The sequence below is a fragment of the Primulina huaijiensis genome, chromosome 15 (assembly GCF_012295235.1).
Source record: "Primulina huaijiensis isolate GDHJ02 chromosome 15, ASM1229523v2, whole genome shotgun sequence".
Taxonomy (NCBI): domain Eukaryota; kingdom Viridiplantae; phylum Streptophyta; class Magnoliopsida; order Lamiales; family Gesneriaceae; genus Primulina; species Primulina huaijiensis.
This window is the reverse complement of record NC_133320.1, coordinates 17,270,594-17,290,826: the sequence shown is the minus strand read 5'-3', so window position 1 is coordinate 17,290,826 and position 20,233 is coordinate 17,270,594. Positions and strand designations below refer to the sequence as shown.

At 32.6% G+C, this 20,233-nt stretch overlaps 1 protein-coding gene and 1 long non-coding RNA gene across 7 annotated transcripts; both read right to left on the bottom strand.

The window, feature by feature from the left end:
- Positions 1-6,737: 6,737 nt before the first annotated feature.
- LOC140959607 (uncharacterized) lies at positions 6,738-10,842 on the bottom strand. 5 transcript variants are annotated; one of them, XM_073417523.1, is made up of 10 exons: positions 10,641-10,842; positions 10,340-10,438; positions 10,067-10,257; positions 8,895-9,076; positions 8,521-8,805; positions 8,389-8,447; positions 8,256-8,292; positions 8,097-8,168; positions 7,650-7,983; positions 6,738-7,307 (listed from the first exon to the last, which is right to left on the bottom strand). In XM_073417523.1, the coding sequence occupies exons 2-10, from the start codon at positions 10,434-10,436 to the stop codon at positions 6,930-6,932; spliced, it is 1,635 nt and encodes a 544-aa protein (XP_073273624.1). In that variant the 5' UTR covers positions 10,437-10,438; positions 10,641-10,842; the 3' UTR covers positions 6,738-6,929. The 5 variants fall into 5 exon arrangements, with proteins under 5 accessions (XP_073273624.1, XP_073273626.1, XP_073273628.1 ...); XM_073417525.1 differs by having other exon boundaries at positions 10,067-10,251; XM_073417527.1 differs by lacking the exon at positions 10,641-10,842 and adding an exon at positions 10,518-10,600.
- A 5,673-nt stretch (positions 10,843-16,515) lies between these two features.
- LOC140960267 (uncharacterized) lies at positions 16,516-18,148 on the bottom strand. 2 transcript variants are annotated; one of them, XR_012172136.1, is made up of 3 exons: positions 17,817-18,148; positions 17,071-17,200; positions 16,516-16,978 (listed from the first exon to the last, which is right to left on the bottom strand). It is a non-coding gene; the product is annotated as an uncharacterized lncRNA (long non-coding RNA). The 2 variants fall into 2 exon arrangements; XR_012172135.1 differs by having other exon boundaries at positions 16,519-16,978; positions 17,922-18,148.
- Positions 18,149-20,233: the final 2,085 nt, after the last annotated feature.

The window sequence follows — 20,233 nt, the reverse complement described above, 5'->3', positions numbered from 1 at the left end:
CGGTTTTAAAGAAACTGTTGTCTTTGAGCGGATTTTTTTAGGCTACGACAACGGTTTTTTTAAAACCGTTGTTAAAAGTAAAAAGACAACGGTTTTAATAAAAACTGTTGTCTTTGATGTGTTGTTGAAACTGTTTTTTCTTGTAGTGCATTTACAAAAACACCGCTCTGATACCAACTGTAACGTACCGTACTTTTAAACTATTTAAAATTTGCTGAAAAATAAAAATTTTCTTAAATACAAAATAAACTTTCAAATTTCGATCATTAATAAACTGTTCATCCAAAATATTTGTAATAAAAGAGATCACAAATAAATTTTGCCTAAGAAAAACACGATGTTTAAACATCGTAAACCATAACGTGAAATCAGAGTATTAAAATCGTCATGCATAAAATCTTAAAACATAGACGGTCATCGGGTTTAGCCTCATGCGCAGTCCAAACCGGCTCATTGGTCCCCACCCCTCGTCTCCTCAAAGTCATTCTCACCTACATCGATCAAGTCTAGTGAGTCTAAAGACTCAACATGTATAAACTGGAGATAGCAAGTACTACATAATAAAACCACATACATCTTTAAAGTAAGGCTTACATACTTGAAACTCGAACGTAATAGCACAAACATACTTGAAACTTGAACGAAGTAGCATAAACGTAGACGTTCCATCCTCATAAAACTTTTCTTAAACATACATGCTTCATACATACTTGAGCATACATAACATCATTTTGCGTAGAGATATGTTTCAAAGCAAGTGACTCATACATAAATGCGTCTGATTAGACTAAACCACAGTACTGGGTAGGACCGTGCCTATGTAGAGGCATGAGAGTCATTGACTCAAGCCCATTTATTTTATGGGGCCTATAATTTTTTGAAAATTTTATTATATATTAGCATATGTTTTTCCAACATAAATATATTATTTTGGGTTTTTTCATAACAAAGTCATTGTTTTCCTCAGACTTTATTCCAAACATTCCAATATTCAATATTTCTTACAATTATATTATTAAAAATATGAATATTATAATAACTACCTTTGGTAGGTTGGTATCTCCATATTTTTATTATAAAAATAACAATCATTCTTTTTGTTAACCCGCATAAAAGAAAAAAATTGTGCTGCCTACTCAATGTTTAATTAGTGGACAAAATATTTTTGACTCTATTTTTTAACTCGATCAATCCTCATGCCCAAACACTACTTGTTCGTATGAAATATTTGACTACAGAGAACCTATTGAAAAAAACGTTCGCTACCGCTTCTTGTCGCCAGCAAGCGGCACAGCCGCGCCTAGAATTGAGATTCATTTGGTGTTATTCGATTAATAGTGAATTCCCTAGAAAATCTAAACCATGAAGTTTCTCGATCTTTCTAAATAATCACGAATCTTCCGCTATATTATTTACCGTATCTGACTATTTTTGGTGGTTGGTTTTCCTTTTTTATTTTCTCGTACAAGATTGTTTTGCTTCATCGAACAATAAAATTTTGTATCATAGAACTAGATCAGTAGTATTGCTATACTATCCGACAATTCCATCTATTGTCTACAATCTGTTCGGCGAAACATATAAATCTGCTCTATAAGGTGATTTTTTCTAGTTATCATTTTGGACATGTTTGATCTTTTTATTCGTTTATTTTTTATATTAATTTTAATACATTGATTTAATTCGGAAAAGTTGTTATCGAACTAAAAAATATGAACATACGAACAGAGAATTTTTTAAAAAAGTTAGACTCGGGCCCAAAAATTGCTAGGATCGGCCTTGGTACTGGGCTGATAGGAAAAATCCACTATCACATACATGAGATCCCCAGTCATGCTTTACCGGGTGGATTGATCACTGGTCATGCTTTACCGCTTTCAAATCCTGATCTAAACCCGATCATGCTTTACCGGGGTGGATTGGTCTCTGGTCATGCTTTACCGCTTTCCAATCCGTTCATAATTGGTCACAAGACATTTAGCATACTTCAAAAATAAAATATTTTCTTTTGCACGTCGAACATACTTACGTGGCGTTGAGAGATTCGTTGGGTCTCGCTTAGGGATACTGCTACACATACTAACATGAGTTCAAACACTTATCTTTCATAACTTAGATGTATTAGTCATGCTCACACCTAAAATGACAAATTTCTTTATTATGTTCTAAATCTATCGAGACTTGACCTCGTTCAATCAACCTGACATGTGTCGAGTACGAGATCTTTACACCTACTAGGAGCCATTATTTTTCACACTTTTCTTTGTCAGTAGTGTGTGAACTAGTAAGAACCAACTAATTCACACTATCACAACTTTGATAGCCACATATCTCAAAATCGTTGCTACACATACGACAATAACAATATATCTCAAAATAATTTTACTAATTCGATACCTTTTTATGGTATACCTGATCCCACACCTCAAAAATTCTATCATTACATAAATATTTAATCAAAATTGACATATTATATATAATATTATTATAATTATCTCAAAATACACATTTTGTGTAGGAAACAAGATTAGTTTTTTCTTTATTTTTATTTCACAAATAACGAAAGTATACCAAAATTGAATTATAAGATAATATTTTTGTTTAATCAAGCAAAAATTTAAAGACCTTGTAAGGACATCGTATAACAACATAAGATCTACATTTACACTGCTCAAGATATGATCATATTCAATCCACAAGTAAATTATCTTCAAAAAAAATTGTCCACAAAGTTCAAAATATTAATTAATTCAGACGTTTTAAATCTAATATATATTGAGATCTCAACTCAACATTCACATTTTTTTCATCATTTTTCATATAAATATTTGTATATATAGATCACAATTTAAATTTCATAAATTAAAGGGCTCAATAAATAATATTAAAAGAAAAATATAACCCTCACGAATATATATATCGAACTTATACTATCAATAAATAATTTTTCTATATTTCAAAATAAGACTATAAACTTTTCAACAGTGCTACCACTGTTTCACTCGTTATTAGACTTGAAAAATTCTGTAATAATAGAAATGTAAAATTTCATTAATGTTCTCGTAATGCTCGCGAGTTGCACAGTTCAAAGTAAGGCCATCTTTCATGAACAACTTTCGTATTATCTCACAACAGCAGAGAAATTTTTTTTGTGTTGCATAAGAATGTGATCCTCAATGTTGGATGAAAACTGTGATCTCTTTTTCTCTTCAAGAATGTGTATAATATACACATATACCGACAAAGATTTAAGGAAAAGTTGGTGAAAAATCCTCAATCAAAACATTTCTTTGGGTTCACTCCCTACCCATAAAATTGTGGTACTATGTCATACAAATTGTGGTACACTTCATGTGGAAATGTGGTACTAAAAAATACCCAAGGACTGAACACAAAAAAAAAAACGACGGCTGGGGACTGAAGGCCAATTTCCGGAAGATTTAAAGGCCACCATTAATAATAACAGTTGAGAATATAGATGAAAAAATGTTACAAAATTCAATGATAATAAATAGATATTAATTTAAAAATTAATATCATTAATTTCTTTCTTTGAAATATAAAAACAAAAACCTTTAGGTGTTTTAGCTTATGATGATGGAAATTAATTGAACGGATTTTATTTCTTGGATTTTTTTTTTTAAATTTGAAGTTTTTCATAATAGAACTCTAGATAATTTTTTTCCCAAGATAATAATATTTACTTTAATTATTGGACATAATTAATTTCATTTACACTCTAGATATTTTTTTTTTACATTATTTCCTTGATTCGAACGAGTATTATCTACATATGTGTTGTATATTCTACTAAATACAAAATTCTAGAAGCATATTATATATCATATTAATATTTAATTTATAAAATTTACGTAATGAAACTTTAAAATATTAACAAGAACGACAAATCGTGTTTCAGTCGTTAAGACACGATTATATGTATATGCATGAAATATCTTTATTTATAATTCTAAAAATATATATATATATATATATTTGGAAAATTTGTTATTTTATTTGTATTTGATTTTTTTAGATTATGGTCAACAATGTTTCTAAAATCGAGTTTTAGTCTAATATAATTATTTTTTTGACAATTTTGATAGTTTATTTTGTAATTTTAACATGTTGTCCATGATAGTACTTACATTTTAAACCTCAGTATCATGTAAAAGAAAGACTAAAATTATAAAAGAAAAGAAAATAATTGATTAAAACTGAAATCATAATATAAATCGTAAAATGATAAATATAAATGATGAAATTTATAAATTTTCTTAAAAGATATGATATTAGCTGCGTCAAAATAAATCCTCAAATTGCATGAAATATTTTACATTCATTCAGTTAAATCTAGCAGCATGGATCGTCATGAAGTAGAAGAAATCGCAACAAAAACGAGAAGAAGAAAATAAAGTTCATAAGTTAATTGAAAGGAAGTGGTGGTGGCAGCGGCTGCTCCTCCTGCACTGCCGGCGAAGTTATGGTTAAGCCATCTGGGTAATTACCAATCAGTGGAGGCGGATACACGATGGCTGGTGCCTGTGGGATCGGAAATGTTGGAGTCTGGACCAACGGGGGATTTGATGTGGGTGGTGGAAAAAATATGAACGGTAATTCAGGAGCTAGTGGCGGCTCTTCTGGTGGACTAAAGGACTGGAAAAGGGGTGGTGCGCCAAAAAACGACGGTGGCGGAGGAAACACGAGTTGTGGCTCCGGTGGTGGGAAGAAGATATCCGGTCCTGACGGCGGGGGAGAAAATACTAGAGGTGGATTCTCTGGGCCGGTGAAGGCAGGAGGTGATAGCCATGGAAGGAGTGGTTCTTGAACTGACGGCGGCGGTGAGGGGACCAATGGCGGAGGGTAAATTATAGGGATTACTTCAGGTGGTGGAGGGGATGTTGGCTCAGGTGGTGGAGGGGACGGGATTAAAGGAGGTGGTGGTGGAGATAGTGACGGTGGAGGTGGTGATGGTGACGGTGGAGGTGGTGATGGTGGCGGGGATACAGGCACCGTAGGGGGTGATACAGGAGGAGATGCCGGAGGTGGTGAAGTAACAGTTGGTGGCGGAGATGCCGGAACAATTGGTGGCGGAAGAGACACTACTGGAGGGGGAGAAGGTATCAGAGGAGGCGGTAGGGGAATCAGAGGAGCAGAAGGGGTAACTGGAGATATGGGAACCAACGGCGGTGATGGCACGAGCGGTGGCAGTGGCGGAGCCCGACGAGGTGACGGCGAGGGTCTTCGTCGGAAGGGATTGGTGGGTGAATCACGGGGAAATGGCCATTGACCGCAATTTCCAAATAGATATAAATACAAAGGATCACAATTTGATGATCCCCCCGACCTTCTCCCACCACCTCCGCCGCCTCTTCTACTTCTTCCACCTCCGCCTCCTCCTCTGCTTCTGCCATCCCTGCTTCTACTTACTCTCGAGGAGCTTCTTCTTTTCTCTTCATTTTCTTTATTAATATTTCCTTCTGCAAATACTGAAGTAACCAAAAGAAACGCGAAGAGAAGAACCAAAATTGTTGTAAACTTCATTCCCACTTCATCAATGCACCGAAATATCTCTCTTTCTTTTATTTACGCCATTCTTCGTTTGAACAAACGTCGCCATTAATGCAAGCAGATTCTTGATAAGCTTCCATGTCGAATTGAAGACAGCTAAGTGGTGCGAATTTCTATACAGAGTGAGTAGATTTTCGATGAAGTTCATTCATTCATGGTGGCGGTCATTCATTACTGTGCAGCAGTTGGCAATGGTGGCGGAGGATGGGTTGACATTGAATCGGCCGCCTTGTTCTGTGTGCCATTTGCAAATCCAGTTTCATTTTGCTGTAAATTTTACGAAGAAATCATTTTATGAATTGGAGTTTTATTTATATCCCAATATTCGCAAGAACTTTTTTTATTTTTATATAGTTGCAAAATATCAAAATTTAAATGAATTATACACATTAATAAAAAGAAAATTTCGTGTCGGTACTTAATTTTTTTTAGTTCAGTTATGCAAATATCTAATGATATGTGATAAAATAACATATATTTTCAAATTAATAATCAAAATAATGACATAAGCAAAATCAAATTATACATATAGTTTTACTTAAATGTTTTGTTTAAGCGAAGTTTATATGTTACCTACAAAATTCGATATAAAATATAAAATTACATTACAAAATAATAATTAAATATTCTACTATTTATTGTTTAAAATATTTATAGATTTTAAATATAACATAGTAAGGGTAATGCAAAAATATAAATCATATTTGGCCGTTCTTTTCTAATAATAGGATAAAATTATAATTGAAACTAATACTTTCTATTGCATGTGTTGCGTGTTTTATATATTTGAAATATTTTCAAATTAATGATTTTTTTATTAATAATAATATATTCATCTAAAAATTAAAAAAATGTAGATAGATATAAAATTGAATTTTAAAATAAAGCTTAAAAATTTTTAAAATACAGACTACTTTATCGAAATAAAAAAGATTAATTACAAAATTATATAATGAATGTATAATTGTAATTTTTAAATAAAACTTTCAACAAATCAATTAAAAGTCAATTAGTATAAAGACACCGGACATCAGTGTGTGTGTGTGTGTGTGTGTCTGTGTGTGTGTGGATTACAGGATTTTCTCAAATATATATTGATTATGGAAAAACGTAAGTTTTCAATCCACGTTAAAACAAAAATCTTACTCGTTTCGTGGTATTAAAGATATAATGAGCAGTGTTAAATATATCCAAAAAAAATCAAACTGTATACATATAAAGTTTGGGTTTGGTCAATTTTGTACTTGGGAAAAAACCAACAGAAGCAAACAGAAATACACTTTCTAGGTTCTAACTCATTTCTTCACATAGCATGATGTCAAGTATTGTCTCAAGGTCACATTATACTCTCAAATTTATTACGGCCCTTTGCTTTCCAAGGAATTTGGATCTGATGTACCATCCACGAGCTTTGTATACTTCCGGTGACGCCTTTCTCTCGCATAAAGCACCCAAAGAATCAATGATAACATCACTGCTGCCGATACCATTGCTAATCCAATATAAACGAACCGGCTATAACGTTCTAAATCAGGACAATGATCATCATGTATAACACTGAACGTGTCTCGAACAAAAGTGCAGTCGACTAAGTTGGTGAGAAACGGGCCGTAGTGGTACAAACCATAACTCACATTGACTGCGCTGCTCATTTGATCATACAAGGTTGGTGTTAAACGGCCCACGGTGGTGCAAATGTTGTTCTTGGAAACTTGGCACACATACTTCCTCCAAATCTGAAAGCATGGATCAGGATTTTTTATTGTGACAAAGATGAACTACATTCTAATGCTTAATACCAAAGAAAAGAAAATGGCGGGGAAACACGTGAAAACTGCACTTGTTCGGCCAAAGACTAAACTTAAGAAATGACACTTCAGATATGGATTTCTGATGACAAAGATCTCAAGTGAATTCAAAATCCATTATAATAATCAACACAACAGTTTAAATCGAGAAGAGATCAATTTGAGATTCACATAAGTCAAATTCATCCAAACATGTTAATTGGATTCAAAACCATGTTTTCCATACCCTTCCATTCAAATATTGCTTAACGAGTAGTTCAAATGTATCACCTGAGTAACGTTACTCAAATCAGCTTCTCCTGCTGCACATGTTCTATTTGTTTTGTCGATATTGTATGGATTGCAAAGGAGAGGCACAAAAGGGCCAGATTGATTGTAAGATATCAAGGGTGCAACACTAGGAGGTGGTAGATTTTGAGCATTTGAGACGTTAGTGATTATCCCATTTACCAGCCGAACAACTTGAAAGGTCACATCTTTGCTTTGAGACAATGTTTCTTGAGCTGTATCGACATCCACACATGGGATAACTTTATCCAATGCCGTATGAGCGGATGGGTTCATAACCCAGTCATTCATGGCAACGCATGTATCACCCATCATACTTGGGGACAAAAGAAAAAGGTAAATTATTATTTCAAAGAGAGTAGATCAACAAACAAGTACAAATCATCAATGAATTGAATTGTATCTAGATTGGGGATTTTGGAGCCGTACTTGTGGAGAACAAGGAAAACGCCACATAAGATGAATGTGATAGCCACGAGTATCCAACCAATAAAAACCAATCTGCAAGCATTATCTTTAAGAGTTCAGGAATCATGTAAATGAAACAGAAGATGCTTGCACAAACATATGGCTAGAACATCCACTCACATGTACACGAGAAATTGCAAGCCTGAGATTGATAACACTGCACCCAAATATTACGACTGAGATGACTCAAATTTAAACAATTTGTTTTCTCTATGAATTTGAAAAATACGCGTGAAAGAACTAGCAGTCTTACAGAAACCAAGTAAAGCCAGGGCAAGCATCACGGCCGCTACGACAATGAGAATAAGACCTCTGCATAGATATCCAAAACGTGAGATACTAAGTATAATTTGGAGAATAACAGGATCGAGATTGAAATACTTACACTGCATCCAAATAGTGGGAAATATTATCTTTATTATTGTCTGTGGCCTCTTCGAGTTGGGTGGCAGAAGAGGTAATCAAGTTGTTGACTTTGTCAATATTGTTTTGCACGTCCTGAGGAAGGAAAACTTGATCCACGCCAATTTTCTTAGCGGACGTGAGATAATTTGACACATCTTTGAGATTGTTAACCGTGGAATCAGCTTGTCCCACAACATAGTCTAGTGTACTTCTTGTACTATCATGAAATTTCCCTTGCCCGGTATAGAGAACAACGGAGCCAACGCTGATGTATAAGAAGTAAGAGAGATGAGAACCCGATCTTGAATAAATAGAAAATATTGCAGGTGTGCCAAATATTGAGAAGAGGCTTACATTGCGGAGATTGTGAATAATGACAAAAGGATAAGCGATAGACAATAGGCAAATCGAGAATAGCCATAACGATGGCGCCTGCAGCAGCAAACATACATAGAAACCAGTAACAAGAAGAGTCCGAATCCAACAAACCAGATTGCAGCAACAAGGAAAAGTGTAGACCCAGTATAAAGAACAGACTGCATCAAGACCAATATGTTAAAGAAAGATATAGAGAGAAACATCAGAAAATAAAACAAACGAATACATAAATAATATCAGCAGCAGCAAAAACTCGGGTTATATTCATTACAGACTCCTACAAACGGATGAGTAATAATGAGAAACAAATAATAACGGGAAAAAGGTATATGCCTTCCAAGTTCATAATAAGTCCTCCGATTTTCCAGTGAACACATCTTCATGCTAACCATCAATTTCCCCAGCCATTTATATATTCTAGATTACGCTTCAGCGAACATTGAGAACTCCATTGTCTACAGACTATATCAAGATGATTCTCACAATTCCCAACTGTGATTACTCAATCAACTTATGCTTCTATTAAGTTAAAGTAAAGACCAATGATTCCAGAAACTAAAAGCGAGATCTTCACCCAAAAAATTTCACAAAGTGACCAGACTTAATGTGACGGAATCATACAGTTTTGACTCCAAGACATTACAAATTCAGAGCAAATTGCCCCCCGGTGGGAAGCACATATTAAACACAAGTCAGCCCAAATCATGATACTACACGTGACAACAGCAAATTACACAAAGAACAAAAACATATCAATCAATCACAAAATATCTTAACGTTACGGCTGCCAATCCACAAAAATGCGAAAAATCCCACAAAATCAGACGCAAGCCTATGTTACATCTATTATCCATCAATTTCATATGTCTCGCATAAATTTCATATGGGACCCAAGTCATATGATCCAACGGTTCAACCAACATGGTACTTGACATTTAGCCCAAAATCAGATCAAATCCCAAACCTTTTCCTATTTCTGTCATTAGCACCCATGAAATTATAACCTAACCGACGCAGTATTTCGACTATGAGCAAAAAAAAAATGACAGTGATTAAAACCCATCAACTCAAAAACTTTCCCACTCACCGAAAAAATAAAAATAAAAATAAAAATAAAAAACGAAGCAAAAGAAGCAAGAAACTCCTACAGCTATGTAATGGTCGTTGCTGATATTCCATCCCCCTGTGTAATAATGGAGATTATCCAGTGGATCCTTCCTCAGCGTTCTCTCTTTAGCCAACACCAAAGTGGTAGAATTTAAATTTTCCGCATTATTTCCTTCCAGAAGAGACCTCCGAAAAACCCACGACACGGCATCTTTTCCCTCCGCATCTGCCGCTGGGAACAACAAAAGATCCGCTTAAGTCAAAGAATGTAGAACGAAAACAGAAACCCACTTCAAAATAACAACCAAACATACCAGCTGACGAGATGAACAACAAAAGAAAGGAAATAAACGCTATCAGCACCAGAGCAGAACACAGCTTATTCTCGTAAAAACCCATTTTTCCTCCCATACCTTCACCAGAAAACGCGAAAAATAAAAATCGTTAGATGGCAAGATTGTTGTATGTGTATATACAAAATGTATTTCTCACACTGATTCGTGAGACTGTGGCAGACTAAGAGACGAACAGGTATAGATAGAAACAAAAATAAGTACACAAATGATTGGATTGCAGCTCAAAGATGGAAGAAAGAGTGGGGCTAAGCGGTGATACCGTGTTTTGGATGAGTTGTCGGGAATCTTTCCCCGTCAAACACTATTTTATTCAGCTTGTGGGTGACGAGTGGGTTTCTTGCATAAGTGGAACTCTTGCAGGATTTGACGCTTGGAACTACAGTAAACGGCTAGGCGTGGAGAATTTCAGAGATCCTCTACCGTAACGTTACCACTGGCCAAATGGATTCATTTCCTTTGGCCGTTTTTTGTGTAACAAAATATAATATTATATATATCCATTTTAATATATTGTTCACATGTCGTGTTTATCTTTATATTCACTGATGAATTTCACTTGATATGCTTCACCATATCTATGAAAAAGTGACACTTTATCGGTAGATAGACGATATATATGTGTGTATATTTTATTTTGAAAGTTTTGATTTATTTATGATATTTTATAAAATTAAATATTAAATGAGATTTAGTAAGATAATTTTACAATAATAAAATACGAAAATTTAAGCATGTTATAGAACATTTAAATATGTATTATTAGATAATTTCTAACCCGAATTTTGAAAAGTAGTATTTTTTATGTCCGAAGTATTATTTTTATTGTAAAGTATCATTTTTTTTGTTAGATATGTTATGAAGAAATATTGTGTAATATATGTTGATTTGAGTGACAAGTATTACTTTCTATATCAAAGTATATTGAATAATAATATATATTGATTTAAGTAAAAAATATTACTTTTTGTATTAAAAGTGTTAATTTTCATTTCAAGTATGCTCCGATTGACTTTTTTAACACATATTGTCGCACATTAGACATACACTTTATAATAATATTAGCAAATAGTGAAATACGTGATGCTTGTGCTATGTTAAAAAAATATAGAAAATATTAATAAAAAAATTAAAAAGAAAGTCATCCAATTTTGAAATTGAAGAAAATAACATGAAAACAGAAATTTGGAAAAAGATTTTAAAATACTTTTTGTAATATTTTTTATTATTGGTGATATGATAATATAAAAATTCAAAAATATAGATAAAAATAAGGATTTTATGATATTTTTTTATTAAATGAGTATGAAATATTTTTTAATTACGTAATGATATTTCTGATTGATCAAAAATTACACTATGAAACTAGTTGTTTTAGGCTCATCATATATTATAATATATATAAAATTATAGGAGTAGGTCTCTTGTGAGACGGTCTCACGAATCTTTATCTGTGAGACGGGTCAATCCTATCTATATTCACAATAAAAAGTAGTACTCTTAGCATAAAAAGTAATATTTTTTCATGGATGATCCAAATAAGATATCCGTCTCACAAAATACGACCCGTGAGACCGTCTCATACAAGTTTTTGTCAAATTATAGATATATTTGTGTTGCATTTCACGGAGCCATCAAATTTGGAGAGCCCAACTCCTTTCTTAAATCAATATCCATAAGTAGTATATATTGTGCGAGAGTTATTTTATTTATGATTATTTTTAAAAAAATTGAAATATCACGAATTGAGCTTATTATCATGGACTAATTTTCTCTTTATAATTATGGCGGATAGACTTTTATTTAATTTCTGTTTCGATCATCATTCAAATTCATTAAATATGGGTTCTTGGTTGATAATTAATTCCAGCTTTCGGTGTATATTTCTATCTATATTGACTCATAATTAATAACTAGTAAATATTCACACGCAATATGATATAAAAATTTTAAAAATAAAATGAAAATGAGATATTTTAATATTAATATGGTTTTTTTATTTTTAAAGATAAATTTTTTCGATAATATATGAGTGCAGATATTTTATCTCGTTTGAACAAGTCCAAAAGAGGCATCAACCCAACATTAAGGTACATAGCAAACTAAATCAACCCAAAATCTCCAAATATATCAAACAATTTACCAATTTACTAATTAAAGATAATGAGATTCTTTTATCGTGGATCCCACCTGTCACACTCTAGATGAATGGTTTGTCAGAAAATCACGATTGGATATTGATGGACATGGTTCTATCTATGATGAGGTTACTGAATTGTTGTCATCTTTTTAAGGATTTGCACTTGAAACTGCGACAATGTTGTTGAACCAAGTTCATACAAATTCAGTAGATAAAATTCCATATGAGATATGGAAGGAAAGCCTCCAAATATTTTTTCTTCAGAATATGAAGATGTCCTGCTTATGTGGAATGGAAAGTGGATGATAAATTGGATAGTATAACCAATTTGTCTTGCTTTATAGGATATTCAAAGAAATAGTATCCAGCATAGAAATAGTCACGAAGTTTCTATTTGATAGAAAAGTCAATATGTCATTCTTTCTTAGAGAATGAGTTTTTATTTTATAGAAAATGAGGAGTGATAGAACTCGAAAAGATTCGTGAACCACCCACTTATGAAATAGTAGAATCCACACCCTAACAGCCAATTGAGAAAACACAAACTCCTATAATATCTGAAAGGGTCTCAAGGCCACCTAAAAAGATGAGCCTACTTCTTTAAGAGGGCCAAGATGAGCCAATTTCTGGAAAGAAACTTCAAAGAAGCGTTATCAGGTGTCGATTCATCCAAACGATTTGAAGTCATGTAGTTCGAGATGGATTTCATGTATTCGAACCAAGTATGGTCCTTAGCAGATCAACCCGAGGAAATTGTTCTCATATGATGTAAATGGATTTACAAAAAGAAGCTTGTGGAGGATAGGAAGGAAGTGGCTTTCAAAGTAAGATTGGTAGCAAAAGGATTTACTCAGAGGCGATGTATTGACTATAAGGAAATATTTTCTCTAGTCGCAATGTTCAAGTCCATTAGGACAGTACTAGTCATAGCAGCATGGTATGACTATGAAATATGACAGATGAATGTGAAGACAAAATTCCTTAAAGCTGACATCAAGGAAGAGATTTGTAGGAAGTGAACATAGAGTATACAAACTTCATATATCTATTTATGTACTTAAACAGGTATCGAGGAGTTGGAACCTCAGATTTGACAACACTATCAAAGAGTTTGATTTTGCCAAGAATCCTTAGGAATCTTGTGTATACAAGAAGGTTAGTGGGAGTACATCGACATTTCTGATGCTTTATGTTGATGACACACTAATCATTGAGAATGGTGTATGGATGTTGCAATCAACTAAAATATGGTTAACTAGTAAATTCTTCGGATATGGATGAAATATCCTACATATTATGAATACAGATCTATAGGGATAGATCAAAGAGAATGCTATGGCTCACCCAATCCACTTATATAGATACCATAATGAAAAGATTCTTTATGGGTCCAAGAGAGGATATCTTCTAATGTGTCATGGTGTGACTCTATCTAAGTTTATGTGCCTAAAACTGACGATGAGATAGAAACCATGAGCCTCATCCCATATACGTCTGTTAGAAGCAGTATAATGTATGATATGATATCTACTTGACCTAATATTGTCTTTGCATTGAGTGTTACAAGTAGATAGCAGTTGAATATCGACTCATTACATTGAAAATTCGTTTAGGATATTCTTAAGTACTTAAAAAAAACTAAGAATTTGTTAATGATTTACGGGAGTGGAAAATTAAAATTAGTAGGATATACTGATTTTAGCTTCTAATCAGATGTGGATGATTCAAAATCAACATTTGGTTTTGTATTCAAGCTCAATGGTGGTGTTGTCTTTTGGAAGAATTCCAAGTAAGAAACCACAGCGAATTCAACCACTGAGGCCGAATGCAAAGCTGCATCAACTACAACAAAAAAAAAACTATTTGGATGATGAATTTCGTTCGAGTTGATCCAGTTCCGTTCTACTGTTACAACACCAGTGTAGTTGCACAAGCAAAGGAACCGAGCTCTCAACATCGATCCAAACATGTATTGAGGAAGTTCAATATAATCCGGAAGATTGTGGGAAGAGGAGACATATCAGTAGAAAAGTCTTCTCTACGGATAATGTTAGTGATCCACTGACGAAGCCCATTCTAGGACCATTTCTTGAGAAATAAAATCGTAGAATCAACACTCCAACAACCAGTTGAGGAAACACAAGCTTCTAGAAGATCGACACCTAAAAGAATGAGCCAACTTCTTGAAAAGGGACAAGATAAGCTCATTCTTGGATGTGATCTAAGAAACTTCAAAAAAGTATTATCAGATGTCGATTCATCCAAATATCTTGAAGCATGCAGTCTGAGATGGATTCTATGTATTCGAACCAATTATGGTCCCTAGTAGATCAACCCGAGGGAATTGTTCTCATATGATGCAAATCGATTTATAAGAGGAAGCTTGGATGAATGGGAAGGTAGTGACATTCAAAGCAAGATTGGTAGCAAAATGATATACTCAAAGACAATGTATTGATTATAAGGAAATATTTTCTCCAATTGTAATGTTCAAGTCCATTAGGATATTGCTAGCCATAGCAGCATGATATGACTATGAAATATGACAAATGGATGTGAAGACAATGTTCCTTAATTGTGACATTAAGGAAGAGATTTCATGTCTCAATCTGAAAGATTCACATTAGGAAGTGAGCATAAAGTAAGCAAACTTTAGATATCCATTTATGGACTTAATCAACATCGAGGAGTTGGAACATCAAATTTGACAATACTATCAAAGAGTTTGATTTTTTCAAGAATCTTGAGGAACCTTGTGTATACTAGAAGATTAGTGAGAGTGTAATGACATTCCTGGTGGTTTATGTTGATGACATACGACTAATTGAGAATAATGTAGAGATGTTGCAGTCAACTAAACTATGCTTAGCTAGTAAATTCTACATGAAAGATATGATTGAAACATCCTATGTATTAGAGATATAGATCTATAGGGATAGATAAAAAAGGATGCTAAGGATCACCTAATCCATTTATATTGATACCATATTGAGGATATTCTCTATGGAGGAGAAGAGGTGATATCTCCCAATGTATCATGGTGTGACTCTATCTAGGTCTATGTGTCCTAAGACTGACGATGAGATAGAAACCATGAGTCGCATATCATATGCGTCTGCTATAGGCAGTATAATGTATTGTATGATATCTACTCGACCTAATATTGTCTTTGCACTGAATGTTACAAGCAAATATCAGTCGAATCCTGGTCCATTGCATTGGAAAGTTGTGAAAGGATATTCTTAAGTACTTAAGAAGAACTAAGAATTTGTTAATGAGTTAAGTAAGTAGAGAATTAAAATTGGAAAGGTATACTTATTCTAGCTTCTAATTGGGGATAACTCAAAATCAACATCTGGTTTTGTATTCAAGCTCAATGATGGTGCTCTCTTGGAAGAGTTCCAAGCAAGAAACCACATCGAATTCAACCACTGAGGGCGAATATATAGAATCATCAGCTGCAGCAAAGGAACCTATTTGGATGAGGAATTTCATTCAAGAGTGGGGTGTTATTCCTCAAAGAGTTGATCCAGTCCCAGTCAACTGCGACAACACTGATGTCATTGCGCAAGCAAAGGAAGCGAGGTATCATTAACGATCCAAACATATAATGAGGAAGTTCCACATAATCGGAAAGATTGTGGGAAGATGAGACATATCAGTAGAGAAAGTAACTTTAGATAATGTTATTGATCTACTGACGAAGCCCCTGCCAGGACTATTGTTTGAAAAGCAATGGGTTTGATATTTATGGGTAGTTGGCTATAGGGCAAGTGTAAAATTGTTAGAGTAGGTGCCCAGCGAGCCACCTTATGGCTTAAGCTTTATTGAGTTTTAAGTAAAAACAATATTTAATTTAATAATATTTTATGTTTTATCCAATTATGACATTTACTTTATTCGTATACTCATGTAAGTTGCATAAATAAAGTAAATGTCATAATTGGATAAAATCGTAAAATATTATTAAAAAATTGTTTATTTAAGAGTTCAATCTCGCAGGCATCTTTCTATCACATAAGACTCCTGATGTCATCATCCATTTCATCCATCATGCTTTAATTTATGGTTTATATTCTCTCTAATATCTCAAATTTTTTGGATAATAGATCCTAAATAGCGAAAATCTTCACAATCTATAACTTTTCGACCTTCAATTTCAATCGGACTACCTATTCGTCTAGATTCAAGATCAAGTTACAAGCTAAATATTCCGTGTATTGGCGACTAATTTCCACTAAAATTATACTCTAAATAATTCAAATAGCACACTCAACTTTAAATCAGTAGAAAATTTAGAAACGGAAACGAAAATCAGATCATCTTGAGCACACATCTTTTCACCTGGGGTAAAACAGTAGCGGCCGGGCCTCAAGTTTGCAAACACTTTAAGAGCCTCCCGAAGCTGAAGCAGCCCTGTCTCAGGCTTTAGGTGTTTCTCATTATTATCCCATTTATACCTTCACATCAAATTCAAAAGGTAAGAAAAAATTCAACACAAAAATGCAAAACAGAAGTATAATCCAATTGACCTTTATATAGCCATACTAACCCTCCAATGGCTCCAAGAAGAACATCATCAGACTCCTTTGCAGCAGATAGGGTCTCCTATGGTAAGGAAACTGCAGTCAAATCCAAGGCTGCTCCACCCATTGGCATTTCATTGAACTTCAACTCAAACCCTGCAATAGTCATCATTTTTTACCTGGTTCAGTTTCAATCTCTATGGTTCCAATACCCAGAAAGCCATCAATCTTTTTTATAAATGTTATAATGAGGTCGCATGTCAAATTGGTACTAGCCAATCAATTCTTCAACCAAGGATTCATGCTATCAAGGCACAAGCGGAAGATCAAGCCAAGCCAGTGAAAAGAATAATAGAATTTCTGCTGCAATCGAACATACATCAATATTACTTTATTAAGTTTGAGACGCTTAGAGTAACTAACTTTTGTGTCATGGTCTGTTTTAATAATTATATATATTAATAAAATGTTAAAATTTTAATGCAACTTATATGTAGTTCAGCGGATAGAGTCTTTGTTTGTTAGGATTTAGGTTATAGCTTCAATTTTTATTGAGGTTATTTTTTTATTTTTTTATTTTTCAAATTTTTTTATTTATATATCAAAATTACATTGTAGTCCCTCACTGTTTATTATAATTATATTTTGATCTTCATTTAAATATAAATCAAATTAATTATAAAAAAATTATACAAGCACGTAACGCGTGAATCGGTGCACTAGTTAACTAGAAAGGGAGCAGGAAAATCAAATAGATGAAATTTTAATTTACTATTTTTATTTCATTTCTTTGTGGTTGGTAAGTACAAATTGTATCCGATTTCCTGAGTGACAAAAAAAGGTTCACACTTTATCCTCATACTTCACTTCTTTGTACCTTCGAGGGACGAGACGCACAGGAGGGCATTCTTAGCAATGGAGACGACTTCGAGACCAATACCATCGCCGGGGAGGAGAGTTGCTGTGTAACTTTTGACAGGTGAGGCGGTGGCTAGGCAACGGATTCCACAGAAATTAGGGCCGCGTGTGGAGGAGGGTTTGGATTGAGGTAATTGAAATTTGTAGGGGTTTGCAGTTGAGATTTAGCGCGGCCGCCATTGTCATGGTTTATATATGTGTTTGTAACTTGAAATTAATACGAGATAATAAAAAATTAATTTAATTTTTTGAATTTTATGAAATAATATAAGGTTTTTGGTTAAAAAAAAAAAGATATTAATCAGGATTTTAAATTCTCCTTTTATTAACTCATAAGTTTCAAGCTTAAGATGATATCAGAGCTATGTTATTAGTTTTGGTTTATGATTTAGCGCTTTTCATTTTAATGAATATATTTGAAACGAAAGAAACTATTCATAACATTTTAAATGAAGAATATCATTTACCAGATATTTTAGATTTATTAAATAAATTGATTATTCCTAAAATAGAACTTAAAATGGTCTATAAATTAGAAATCTTTGAAAATATCGGTTTTAAACAAATTGTTAAGATTACAGAATCATCTGTACTTCTTTATAATGAAGAAATAATTTTAAGATTATTAAATAATAAGGATATTTTATCTTATAGGAAAACTTATAAATTCTTATATATTGGATTAATTCAAATTGCTTTTAGACCTTTAATTTTAGAAGGCTTACCAAAAAGTTTTATAGCAGCTTTAAAAGATGTTAGAAATTTGAATTGGAAACGATCCTTAATGGGAATAATTCAATCTAGCTTGGCTCATGGTCCAGTATATTTTGATGTTTATCACAAGTTATCTTTATCCTTGACTAATATAAATATATTAAATTTCTTAACATTAAATGTTAAAGCACATGGTTATAATTATATTCCTGAAATAAAAGTTATATGTATCTGTTATCGTATCTATTATGAACCATTATTTACTTTAAATCATATGTGTAAAAAAAATTGATAAACAATTAAATGAAACTATTCTTATAGAGACCAATTTTAATAGATCTAATAAATGTGAAAAAATAGAATTTCCAGATAACTGGTTAATTGAACAAGTTGTTCACAGAAATCCTATAATAAATAGAAATTTACATCAAGCTATACAAACCAATGAATGATATGTTCAAATAAAATTTAATAATGAACAATGAAAATTATCACCATCATTTTTATATACTAGAACAAGATCTAGTCATTCTTAAATTTCACCAATAGATTATATGGTGGATACTCCACAAACTTCTAGGGTTTCCACTTCTCAAATAAGAAAAAAAAATAGAATCTTCTATAAAAGATACAGTAGAAGATTTAATCATTAATCAAAATAATATAGTTAATCAAAGTAATTTTCAAAAAATTAGGGAAACTGATACAGTTTCAGAAATGAATTTTACTATTTACTGGATAATAAATCAAAAATTGATTTTACAAAAAGATCTCGTGCAAGAGCGATGATCAATCATGAATTTTATAATTCTAAATGGGAACCTTTCAGAGATTGGTATTTTAAAAGTTTCTTTGAAAAAAAATTTGATTATATTATTACAGAATTTTATAAGTTCTGTGAAAATCAAAATCAATTCATATATTTTGTTCTTTGGTTTTTTAAAACATTTATTATAGATTATATTTTTGTTCTTGAAAGAAATTATATACTTTCTTCTAGACAGATTCAAAAATCTGTTTATCATCCTCATCGATATTTCATAATAGAAAAAAACAATAAAACTTTAAAATTTAATGCTTTTTCAAAATTGTTTGATAATGTTATGTTACAGATAATTGTTAAACATATATAAATCAGATACTTGAAAAACAAAATTATACAAATATGTATTTTACGATAATAGAAGAAGAAATTATTTCTCTAAAAAATCTAATAGATAAAATTATTTTGGCCATTATTTAGATCAAACATGATGTTCATATACAAGCTAAAGAAGAAACTAATATTATTTCTATTGCATCTTCCTCTATTCAATCCCTTCAGAAATAAAAGATTTTAAATTTAAGTCTTCTTTTCTGATTTAGAAAAAAATTTAGAAGAAAATTTTACATATATTAATTTAAATACTCTTAATAAGGAGTTTGAAAATATTAAAAATTATTCTGATAAAGAAATTAATAAAATAAAATGGACATATAAACCTGCTCAAACTAAATACTATTATGATATGTCTACCCCTATTGATGTTCTTTTTGAAGAACAGGAATACATTTTTT

Bases quoted from the DNA above. Each gene is read 5' to 3' on its own strand.
- LOC140959607 (XM_073417523.1), bottom strand. From the start codon at position 10,436: ATGGGAGGAAAAATGGGTTTTTACGAGAATAAGCTGTGTTCTGCTCTG. The intron at 7,984-8,096 runs GTACGGCTCCAA...TTTGTCCCCAAG, and splicing joins GTTTTCCTTGTTCTCCACAA to TATGATGGGTGATACATGCG. The intron at 7,308-7,649 runs GTGATACATTTG...CCATGCTTTCAG, and splicing joins ATTTGAGTAACGTTACTCAG to ATTTGGAGGAAGTATGTGTG.